Raw genomic sequence first — 12,443 nt, forward strand, 5'->3', positions numbered from 1 at the left:
CCAGAGCACATGTTTGGAATTGTATTTCTTGAGATCTAATGTTGCCACACAGCACTCAATTTTCTCTACTTTACCTGTACATAATAAGGAGGCAAGCATGAGTCTGCGACGTCAGTGATGTTGTTGCTGAAAGTACAACACTGCCCCCCCTCTGCCAACTCTTCTTCACTCTTACGGATTTCTTCCCATGTTACATTTTCCTTGTAGTGCAATGCAACTTGTGGAGAGGGCATGAGACTCCGGAAGGTGGGGTGCATAAACCCCAGGATGACACCTGTCCAGGATGATTACTGTGAGCCGTCATCCCAGCCACCATCATACCAACCTTGCAAAGGAGCTCCCTGCCACTACATGTGGATTACAGGCGAATGGTCACAGGTAGGAATAGGAAGAAATAAAGACTGAGCTTTGTTTTACTGTAAGAATACAACAGTTCAAAACCCCAAAACATAAAATGTAAAAGTATGTTAAACAAAGAATCAGAATCAACTTTGTTTGCCAGGTATGTGTTCATGATGTGCTTACTCATACAATGATACAATAACACAATCATAAAATCAGACACAGGCTACAGTATAGAGAACACAAATATATACACTATAACAAGAACAAAACAATATAGACAGACTGACAATAGTGCAGTGAGCAGGGTGCAAAGGATGCGGGAGTAAAATTATTATCATTATGTACATATCGCAGGTGGATGTGATATACAGAAAAGTAACAAATCCTCACATTTGTTTGAATTTTTCAGATAAATTTGAAGAAGATTTTTTCTAATAAACTTGAAGAATTAAGTGTTACTTTTTAAGTAGAGAAAATTCTCCAACTTTTTAATCTAAATTAGCTAAAAAAAAATACAACATTGCGAAGCTGAAAACAGGGCTCTCGTGAAAAGACATTTTGGAGAAATGTGTTTTAAAGGACAGTGATAAGAATTTTTGTTACATACATACATTTTCTCAAAGTTTGTCATCTAACTACCACTAATTTACTTAATCAACTTGTCAAAGGGAAGGTGTGGTCAATGAGTCAGACAGTAGATTCTCATTAATAGAACATTAGCCACTTCTGTATTTGATATTACTGCTCTGAGCAAACATTTAGTCATGCCAGTATTTGTAACTATCAGTGTATGTGTATCTGTGTGTGGCTCAGTGCTCTGCCAGCTGCGGTGTGGGCTATCAGCAGCGTATAGTCTCCTGCTCCGTGACGCCCTCCTCTCAGGCTCTGAGCCCATATGCTGCTGCCCAGTCCTTCTCTGCCAGCACCCAATGCCCTGAGCCCCACCCTCCTGGCACCCGGCCGTGCCTCCTCAGGCACTGCCCGCACACAACCTACTGGAAAGTTGGCCCATGGAGCAAGGTGAAACAGAAAAGGCTTGTTAGGCATTGAGAAATCCTCTCTAGCTAATCACCATTTTCACAAAACATTTTGATGACTCGTGCATTTTACGGTTCTGCTGATAAATCTCATTTGTGGATTTGGATCTGGTTGCAGCTTATTTGTTAATTGTTGTGTGTAGCTGTGTAGATGACTGCCATTGTGTGTGTTTGTTTGTACACCAGTGCTCGCAGACCTGCGGGGCAGGAGTGATGGAGCGCAGAGTGGAGTGTGTGACCTCCAAAGGCCAACCGTCCAAACACTGCCGTCCTTCAGAAAGACCTGAGTCTCAAGCTGCATGTCAAGACAGAGAATGTAAGTCAAACTCCTTCTCTTCTCTTCTCTTCTCTTAGTTCCAATACCCAGAGGTGTTTGGCTGTAAAGTACATATCTCAAAAAGCCTACCACCTTGTGCAACTCATCTGATCCATGTAGTGCTTATTGCCAACCAGGAATGTGTAGAGTGATGGTATTAAATTGACTGTGCTGTATATGTAGCCAACACCGTATCTGATTGTGTTTATAGAAGCTCAACTTTTTGCTTTGGTTTAACACATTAGGCAGAACAGCGACCTCCCCTTAGAGTGATTACTTTGTGGAACAATAAATAGACAATCAGCAGTTTTCCACAAATTATGAAATGGACAGTCTGTCAGAACGCCTCAGGGGTGTCTGCTGGGGCTGAGGCAGCCATTATTGTGAACTTGCAGGCGCTGTAAAATTCGGCTGCGAGCCAAAGTTTGTAGGTTCGCTCCTCCACATTTCAGATGTTTCAGTACTGGCGCATTGCGCTGTTCATTCCCGACTTCTGCCAAGTCAGGCACTGCCGAAATTAAAATGACATGCTCGGGTGACAGCCAGTTCTGTGGTGAAGTATTAATGCTAATCTGCTAATCAGCTAATCAGCGTCATATGAGCCCTGCAGCGCTCTGGGAAAACAGGGGAGACAACACAAATAATGAGACATTTACAACAGCTCTCATTTAAGAAGACTAGAGCCAGGTTTCAACCCTTTTAATTTATTAGCTTTTGTAATGTTTCTGGCATTTGCTGATGGCAGATTTACTGTATTAACTGGCTTACACAAGTAGAGTGACTAAAGATCATGGCTTTCAAAGGTGGTGGCAGGCATCAGTGTCAGAGTTTCCTTGCTGGTGCACTAAAACATCTCCTTCCCCCCGTTGACATTTCTTCTCCCAGGTCGGTTGTTCACGTCCTGCCGAGAGGTCCAGATGACACAGGGTGTGAAGACAGATGGGGAATACTATCTCAAAGTCAAATCCCGGATACTACAGGTGTGTTTGTCCTGTCAGAATTGCTTCCACACACATCATGACTCAACCTGCAGCTTCCCTACAGGCTTTAATCTGTTTTCTCAATGTGTTTGGCCTCAGATTTACTGTGCTGAGATGCACACTGATTTCCCCAAGGAGTATTTGACCTTGCGCAGCGGTCAGACAGACAACTACTCAGAAGTGTATGGGCACAGGTGTGAATAACATCATGTGTATTAAAGACAGTGTTTTCAAGGATTGTTAAGATTCCTGTGTTTGTCTTAAATAAATCCTAATACTCATTGTTCTTAACACAAAGGTTGCTGAACCCCTTTGAATGTCCGTATAATGGCAGCCGAAGACAGGACTGTGACTGTAGGAACGACTACTCCGCAGCAGGATACACACTCTTCCACAAAGTTCGTCTGGACCTGAGCTCCCTGAGGATAACGAGTGTGTAATTACTGTGCAATTGCCTTACACTATCTGCAGTAATGAGACCACACATTAGTGTTGTTTTAACCCTCAGATGTCTGTCCCGTAGTGCTTAATACTGCCTTGTCCAAAAAGCCCAGGCTGTCCGACTGATGTGTTTCTTTCCCCACACACTCTCCTCTGAAATCAAAATAATGACCTTTCAGCACTCCGTGTTCACATCACTAGGCGAGGACTTGAAACCTTGACTCTCAGCGCAATAAAGGAATGCGTGCGTGCACGTGCAGACACGCGTGCCTGCTCGCAAGCGCAGACAGACAATGTGTGACCTGAAGACACAAGCGCGCACACCCATGCGTGCAGCCGCATCAATATCAAACACTCATATACACTCATGCGAGCAATCACATTCACAGACATACATACACTAATACACACACACATCTTCAGGCCATATTCCTCCGCTCATTATTAGAGTCAGCTCCACCTTCCCTGTTGTGTCCAAGTGTGCCTTTGATTAGAGTATGTGTGTGTACAGTGTTTGTGTGTGTGTGTGTGTGTGTGTGTGTGTGTGTGTCTGTGTGTGCGCGCGTGCGTGCGTGCTGAGGGGTAGTTGGATTACGCAGACATCCTCCCATCCTTTTCATCTGGTCTGGGCCGTGACAGCACATGTTCCTACCCCTCTGCATGGTACTAATTTGGCTTTTAGGCGGCTTCAGGAGGGCTGAGGGGGGGATAATGAGTTCAAGATGAAGGGAAGCATCGCATGAACTTTATCATCAGTTTATACAGGCAAAGTGAAGGGAGGGCAGGAAAAGGTACTGGTCATGGTCATCATGTGTGACAATGCAGGGTAAATGGGAATGAACAGGAGAGTCAGGGAAGCAAGGTACAGTCACTGACTTCAACAAGTATTTGATTTACACCAGGATACTCACAAATCTATTGTAATTGGGGTGGTAAACTGTATGTACGGGTGGTTCCACTTTGGTAAAATCCCGGGATTCATAAGCTCCAAGTAAAATAAATCTCTTATCAAATCTTGTATGTTCTCTTTTTGTAAGAACAATGAAAGTCATTCTTTGATTGTAACCCTTAGAATTTTAAGATATTCATAACTTTTTTAGGTAAATAATTAAATCAATTTGATTGGGGATTTTAAAGGTTTAGAGAAGAGCTTGCATGAACTTTTTTTGTTGAAACGTCTTTTAGAAATCGTAAAAAAACAGCTGGTGACATTGAAGTAACCCTACAATGAAATGTAATTGCACAAACTGTAGTTGACGATGCTCTGTGTGGTTATTTGCCTTAGAGCAGCTGTCTTCAGTCTATGTTTACTTCTGCTGTTACACATTGTGACTTTAGATTGGTATCTTTGCTGTTTACCAGTAACAGACCTCCAGTTTTCCCAGACTCTTCTTGGTCGACCTGTGCCTTTTGCTACAGCGGGAGATTGTTATAGTGCAGCCAAGTGTCCACAGGTTGGTGAAATACTGTACTGTACAAGTCAGACTATTGCTCCATACTCAAGTGCTCACCACATTGTAGTATAAGCCCCTCCTTCTGCGGTTATTGCCACAGACCTTTTCTACAAATATGAATGAGCTTGACCTTCCTGGTTAAATAACTGCCCAGAAATGACTTAATCTGATGTATGTTTTCAGGGCCAGTTCAGTATTAATCTGATTGGCACTGGCCTCAAAGTGGCTGAGGCAACCAAGTGGACATCTCAAGGCAACTATGTTTCTGTCAAAGTCCACAGATCTGAGGTAAGAAAAAAACAGTAGATTTATAAAACGGTTATCTTTTGTTTGACCAATGTGATTTGGTTCCTAAGGAATGTAGTATGTTGTAAATGTATAGATGTCAATTTGCTGGGATGTAATTGTGCTTCATGTTGGGTCTTGACTCTTGTTGTTGACTTGTCTGTGTTGAGTATTTGAAGGAGTTTGTTGCTCTGAAATGTCATCTGAATTGCCATGTTGTGTTTCTGTCTGATTCACTGAAGAGGAATCCCTAGTGACATTTATGAAGCTTTCATTCTCTGCGTAAAAAGCTGCCCTTTGCCCACTCTTTCCTCTTTCTCATTGGTCTTTGTCTGTAGGACGGAACAAGAATCTACGGTCGCTGTGGTGGTTTCTGTGGGAAGTGCATTCCCCAAGCTCACAACGGCCTACTCCTTCAAGTCCACTGAGGGCCATGTAGAGACCAAACCTTTAAATCTATCCTGAAGACAGTAGCCCAGGAATATGCAATAATAATGATTTGTTGGACCCCGTAGTCATCTGTGAGTGTGGTGGAGGAGCATTTAACAGTAATCATCCAACAGTAACATCCCCAGTTCCCAAATGGCAGCTAAAACATACACTACATACGCAGTGCTACAGGGCCGCTGTCAGGTCCAAACTGCTAACTTAAGAAGAGACAGCTATATTTGCTTGCCAACAGTGTTGTAATGGCATGTCTTCGCTTTGGAACCTGAAACGCTTTTTCTCTGACCCTGTTATGCATTCTCAGCATCATACAAAGGGATACAATACTTCAAAGTACTTCAAAGCAACTACATAAACAGTAGAAAAAAATCTTCAAGAAAGAAATTCTCATCTTTGAAACACAACGTTTTCTAATGGTGCTCTGTGAAGTGAAGGGTATTCTGAATTTTCTGGGGGGGGGGGATCCATAATTTAAAGTACTTGGAACTATTCTTGTTATATGTCACCTTCCACAGTACATATATATTTATATTTAAAGCTCCGCTTTTCTGACTGACTTGCAGTCAATGAGACTGTATAATAGTCAATATACTGTATGTATGTAATCATCATGTCATCATGTAATGCAATTCTCTGGTGACAAAGAAGTGCTATAGACAGACATTGAAATAGTATGTTGAGTATGTTAATGTTTTATAGTATGGCAGCCATTAGCATGATATCAAAAAGAAGTAATAACAACACTAAAAAAGTATTATTTTTGCAACTACTAAATGAGTAAGGGAATGGTTTGATATTTATGCTTATTTCTTGTTGAGAGTCAGATGAGTAGGTCGAGTAAATATGAAGCTACCACCAGCAACTGTTTAGCTTAGCTTAGCACAAAGACTGAAAACAGGGGAAACGTCTTGCCTGGCTCTGTCTGATGGTAGCAAAATTCACCTACAAGCAGCTCTAAAGCTCCCTAATTAACATGTTGTACCCCATTTGTTTAATCTGCACAAAAAAGTATAAAACAAACAAACATGGTTTTATGGGAGCTAGGTGTGAGACTATTTTTCTGTACGGGCGCAGTAACTTCCTGGAGTCTTGACATCACTTGTGAGGCTAACAGTGGAGACTCCAGGAAATGACTGCAACATTAGTCTGGTATCTTTATCTCTGGACAGAGCCAGACTACCTGGCTGCTGGCTGACTATCATCATATTTATCATACAGACATGAAAGTGGTATCAAATTTCTCATCTGACACTACAAGAAAGTGAATAATTGTATTTCCCAAAATGTCAAACTATTCCTTTGGGGCTCAAGACTTATAGAAAGAGTAAGCTAGCAACTAACTACTGATATCCTTCCAGACCTGCCTTATGTCAGAGGTCAAATGTTAGGAGAATGTGAGGAGCCTTTAGAACAACGACACACAAGATTTTAGTTTTCATCGCTTTGTATTTCTAAAGTCTGTCTGCTCTCACCTGCTGCCAGGTATTTCACAAAACTGCTCAAACCTGCATAGATAGTACACTGACTGACGTAGAGACATAATAAACAGTAGCGCTGTGAGGAAATAGCAGAAATGTTTCAATGTTTCCTAGTGTTTCAGTACAGTTTAAACGTTTTCTGCAGCTTTTTTTAAACCATGAGGATTCATTTATTTTTAAATTTTTATAGGTATTTAATTACGTCACACAGACAAGTTCTCATCTGTTACACTGTGACACAGTATCAGGTGATTTCTCACCTCACACCCTCCATTGGGCCTACTGTAGGTACCTGCAACCCCTACCTCTCACAACCATCCATACTCTACTGAGATATGTGTTGTAATATATTTATGTTTGACCATATTTATTCTGTAATGACTGTAGAAATGTTCTGTGTTTTACAGTACTACTACCAATGGATAAGCCATTGTCTGATGTTTTTTGTCCTTTGTCTGCTTTGCTGAAAAAGGTATTAGCCTACTATTATTTGTAGTGTATAACCACTAACCTTAAATGAGGATCTTTTGAATGGTGCTTTTGAACTACTGGAATTACCTCTCTTGAGAAGGAAAACACAGGCTTTTGGCTCTTTAGCAAATCTAGGATCTGCTTATAATGCACGTAATGGTCCTCTCAATAATGTAGCCGAAGATCTAGCTGCAAGGTTGCCAGATCTATCAGATATGTAAGCGATAAAACACTGCATGAGGAAATCTGCCCTTGAGTAGTACTTAACTCATCATAAATTACATTGGCCATGATGCAACTATCAAGCAGCCTAACATGCTGGTACTCTTGTTAAGCTTTAACCAAAGTTAGAATATAGATGCAGCTTTTTTTTTTCTTCTCAGACAACGCAGCTTCTTTTGATTTAAAGAACGGCTGAAAAATAAATATAAAAAACATCAATGAGCAGCTAGAAAATATTTGGCCATCATTCATGTTTATGATGGTCAATTGTTCTATGAGGTCTGTATCAGAAAGTTAAAGAATACTTGATGCACTATGTGCCATACATTTTGTAGAAATGTAATCCTGTTTGGGGTTTTTTGTAATAACCGTTAAGATTTGTAACTTATGATATATGTGTATTTTTAATATTCATACTTGAATTGTAAACAGTGTGCTAAATATTGAATGGGCATTGGTACTGAATAGAGAATCAGTGTGCTTGTTTGCCATGCTTTATCCAAAGAAGTTTTTAAGAATCATATGTACCTACAGTATGTATGTAGCCTGTATGAGAAATGAATGATTGATTCTGGTGCTACGATAACTAATCAAACCAATACTGTATGTCTTGCTACTATACTAACACTGTAAAGTCATAATAATAAATGGTTTTCAGCTGACTCATAAGTTGATTCATGTTTTTTTTATTTGCATAATACATTTACCAAAACATGTTATTAACATTTTTAAATCCCCAGAGGATGAATCATAATCAGAAATCAGAAATACTTTATTGATCCCTGAGGGGAAATTCTTGATTCAGCCATGATTTTTCCTCTTGCGCCAGCATGAGGTTGACATTTTAGTATTTTGTGAAATCTCTTAACTTCTGGCTGGATTGCATTTAAATTTGGTATAAACACTAATGTTCCCCATCAGGGTAATTTATTAACACTTTGGTGACCGCCTGACATCTCAGCTAGCGCCATCATCAGGTCAAACTTTTAATTTGTCCCATACTTAAGTCTCAGATCTATTGTGTTTTACACTAATTAGCGAATGTTAGCATTTAACATGCTAACTAAGATGGTAAACATTAAACCTGCTAAATAAACATCAGCATGTTAGCATTTTCATTTTGAGCGTGTTAGCATGCTGTTGTTAGCGTTAAGCTCTAATCACCGCTTTGTCTAAGTACTCCCTTACAGAACCGCTAGTATAGCTGTAGACTTAGTCTTGTCCCAATTAAAGATCCCCTCAAGACATGTTTTAAAAATTATCTGCTTTGAATTTATAATTTGTGGCTGATATAGTTTTTCATATATTTTTAATTTCCTTAAAAATTCTTAAAATGACATCTCCTCCTCTTCTCTCATTTAAAAACAAAATCCAGAATCTATGAACATGCAAATATTGTTTTTTTCAAAAATTTAACTACTTGTATACAAGATTTCTCCTACTTCACAGAAAAGACCATTCTCACTGTCTCACTGGAGGCTTCAAGTCTCCACATCACACTTGTTTATGATGCATATTGGACCACATCTGGCTTCCAAACTAGCTGTGATGTCATAAAATCATACTTGTACGTATAAGTCTTAAACTATAAGCATACTCTTAGGACAACCACCAAGAAAGTTTCTCCCTTCAGCAGATGAAAAAAGTAGCCTTCTAGTGTCAAAGTCAGCATACATATTTCTGCCCAGTCAAGTTGAAACATCCAAGTTACAGAACAAAAAGGAGGGGGACATATTACACAAGAGACAAGTCTTACTCAAGTCTTTGTTATCGCCAGGTTTCTCTGCACTACAGGGAGGCCAATTGGTTAATAAAAAAGGGCAGCAGGTCAGCGCTGGCTGGGTGCTTGCGAATGCCAGATTGTGGCTTCATGTGGATTCACTTAGTGTTGCAGGTTGCATTTCCACAACAAGACTTTCTAGAGTTCAGCTTCACTTAAGAGACACATAAACAGAGCAAATATCTTTAAGTCCATTTCTCACTGAAGTGCACATATCCTTGAGTCCTGGAAACAGCTAAAGCTGTCAACTGTCTGATGACTCATCAAATTGTTAAGTCAAATCAAAGAATAAGCTACGTTCCCTATAAGCTTTGAAAAGAGGAATTATGTCAGAAAAATGAGTCAGTAATAAAGGTGCAAGTACTTCAGCAAAAGGCAAACTGTTTATGTACAAGCCGCTTTCCTAGGGCTCATTGCACAGAGATGGCTTTGCACATTAAATGAAAACAGATACTGTGGTCCCTCAAGAACTGCTTTGATTTATTGCCAGAAGCCTGCCTTGGTTCCTAAAAGCTAATCTAAGGATTTGGAAGAGTCCTGGAGTACGACAACAACTCCCCTCAAAAGCAGTTTTCCACTGAAACCAAGCTGTGTTGAGGCTCTTTCAGACTCTCCAGGCTATGCACACGTTAGGAAAAAGCTTCCCTGGCCTGCTTGCTTTGAGCATAAACCAGACATGTTTAATGACGGAGCCACAAAAATACAAACCTGCACCGAGAATCCTCATAAAAGACGCTAATGATTGATGTTTACCATGAGGCACAGTCTGCTTTGAGGTAAAAGCATAGACTTTCTAGTGCAAGATGCAGCTGCCACCTGCTCTAAAGACCATGTATCCAGAAACCACCATTCAACTGGTTTGCACTGACACACCAAAGTGACACAGTGAATCTCTCAGGCAAATAACTGTGGCCTTACATTTTATGAAATGTTTAAGTTTAATGTGTTTTTTCAAAATTTAACTGAACTACATTCAGACATCTGTGTTTTAAAGGTACAATAAGAAGTACTTCTGCAACAAAAGTCAACCTGCCCCTTAAACAGGTATATAAGGTTAACTGATCTGCACATGTCATAACACACCATTACATTTAAGTAACATTTCTGGTTAATTATATTCTAAAATGTATCCAACTAGTCACCCAAAGGAGACATTTATTTTCTTAAACTGAGCAAACAGTGACCCCTATTGTATCAAACAAGCTCTTACATCCCCTGTCCCTGTTGGAGATGTTATGCTATGCTATCTGTGTGATTCATAAGAGCAAAACTGACAATGTGAAATGTCCACAGAAAGCTAGCATATACTTGATAAAATTACAATATACTGCAAGATTATTACTAGTATTTATTGCTGCACTTACTACTTTCACTTGTAGATCTCTTACTATATTGGTGCTTGTATGTTGTTCCTCAAATGTAAGTCGCTTTAGATAAGAGCGCCTGCCAAATTAATAAATTTAATAATGAAGTGTAAATGTCATGAACGTTGTGAGAAATTGAGAAATTTAGAATGTCATGGAAAAGTAAATTTTTTCCTGTAATTTAAGTCAAAAGGCTAAACTGTCATATATTCTAGATTCATTATACATAAAGTGAAATATTTCAGGCCTTTTTTGTTTATATCGTGATGATTACTGCTTGCAGCGCATGGAAATCATAAATCCATATCTAAAAATATTAGAATATTAGAATAAAGAATATATAATACAGAAATGTTGGCCTTCTGAAAAGTTGAAAAGTTCTGAAAAAGGTTCATTTATACACTCAGTACTTAATTGGCGCTCCTTTTTCATGAACTACTGCATCAGTGTGGCGTGGCATGGAGGCAATCGGCCTGTGGCACTGCTGAGGTGTTAAGGAAGCCCAGGTCACTTGAGTTGACTGGCCAATCATTGCTAAGTAAGTTACTTGTCGTTTTGGCACTGTGGGCAGGTGCCAAGTGCTGCAGGAAAAGGAAATCAGTATCTCCATGAATCTTGTCATCAGATTGAAGCATGAAGTGCTCTAAAATCTCCTAGTTGACAACTGTATTGACTCTTGACTGGAGCCAACACAGTGGACCAACACCAGCAGATGACATTGCACCCCAAATCATCACTGACTGTGGAACCTTCACACTGGACTTCAAGCACATAGGATTCGGTGCCTCTCCACTCGTCCTCCAGACTCTGGGACTTTGATTTCCAAATTAAATGCAACATATACTTTAATCTGAAAAGAGGACTTTAGACCACTGAGCAATGGTCCAGTTCTGTTTCTCCTTAGCCCAAGGCTGCGGTCATCACTGTTGCTTGTGCACCTACCACACTTCCAGTCAACTTTCCATGAATATGCTTTGATAAAGCACTCTGCGAACAGCCAGCTCTTTGAGCAATGACCTTCTGTGGCTTACCCTTGTGGAGGGTGTCAATGAGTGTCTTCTGGTCAACTGTCAAGTCAGAAGTCTTCCCCATGACTGTGGCTGTGTGTGCTGAACCAGACGGAGAGATTAAAGGCTCTTCTCAGGAAGATATTTCTGTATTATGCATTCTTTATTCTAATATTCTAATATTTTGATATTTTTGATTTCCATGAGCTGTAATCCCTAATCATCAAGATTAAAAAAGGTCTTAAATCTTTCACTTCATGTGTAATGAATGTAGAATATATGAAACTTTCACTTTTTGACTTGAGTTACCGAAAAATAACTTTTCCATGACATTCTAATTTTCTGAGATGCACCTGTATATGGTTTTCTGTAAACATTGTAATGCATCTTTGCTGCTGACCAGTAGATGGTAGTAGAGCCTCAGACAACCACTGGCTGGCTAACCATGGTGTTCTGTAGAGGCTCATGCAACATCAACTGTGACCAAAGACACAGGCCATTTAATGCTTGTGTTTAGGATGATAAGTAATTGGTTGAAGTGGTTTGATGATGATTGTGATTTGGGTACTAGTAATATGTGGAAGATTTTTCGTGTTTTTATACTCTGGCCTTCTCTGTATCTTCCCCACAGGGCTTTATGCTTTTTCACAGTGAAAGTTGTTGCAGTAGGATAAGGTTGTTTAAGCAAGCTCAATTCCTTGTATACCTCACACATACAAACATCTTCAACTCACTCCCACCCCTCACTAACATGCTGACACACATCCATCCATCCTATAGTGGATATAGTGAGTTTCATCCCTTGATGCACCATGT

General features: G+C 39.9%; 1 protein-coding gene across 4 annotated transcripts in view; it reads left to right on the forward strand.

The window, feature by feature from the left end:
* The window catches only part of LOC123962509 (A disintegrin and metalloproteinase with thrombospondin motifs 20), an 88,323-nt gene extending 80,178 nt beyond the window's left edge, over positions 1 to 8,145 (forward strand). For all 4 annotated transcript variants that reach the window (XM_046038678.1, XM_046038677.1, XM_046038680.1 and 1 more), the window contains 9 exons: positions 208 to 378; positions 1,159 to 1,365; positions 1,569 to 1,698; positions 2,584 to 2,678; positions 2,778 to 2,872; positions 2,977 to 3,110; positions 4,482 to 4,573; positions 4,757 to 4,861; positions 5,197 to 8,145. In XM_046038678.1, coding sequence (XP_045894634.1) covers positions 208 to 378; positions 1,159 to 1,365; positions 1,569 to 1,698; positions 2,584 to 2,678; positions 2,778 to 2,872; positions 2,977 to 3,110; positions 4,482 to 4,573; positions 4,757 to 4,861; positions 5,197 to 5,286 — 1,119 coding nt within the window. In that variant the 3' untranslated portion in view covers positions 5,287 to 8,145. The remainder of the gene's footprint in view (positions 1 to 207; positions 379 to 1,158; positions 1,366 to 1,568; positions 1,699 to 2,583; positions 2,679 to 2,777; positions 2,873 to 2,976; positions 3,111 to 4,481; positions 4,574 to 4,756; positions 4,862 to 5,196) is intronic.
* Positions 8,146 to 12,443: the final 4,298 nt, after the last annotated feature.

This window comes from Micropterus dolomieu, linkage group LG22, assembly GCF_021292245.1.
Source record: "Micropterus dolomieu isolate WLL.071019.BEF.003 ecotype Adirondacks linkage group LG22, ASM2129224v1, whole genome shotgun sequence".
Taxonomy (NCBI): Eukaryota; Metazoa; Chordata; class Actinopteri; order Centrarchiformes; family Centrarchidae; genus Micropterus; species Micropterus dolomieu.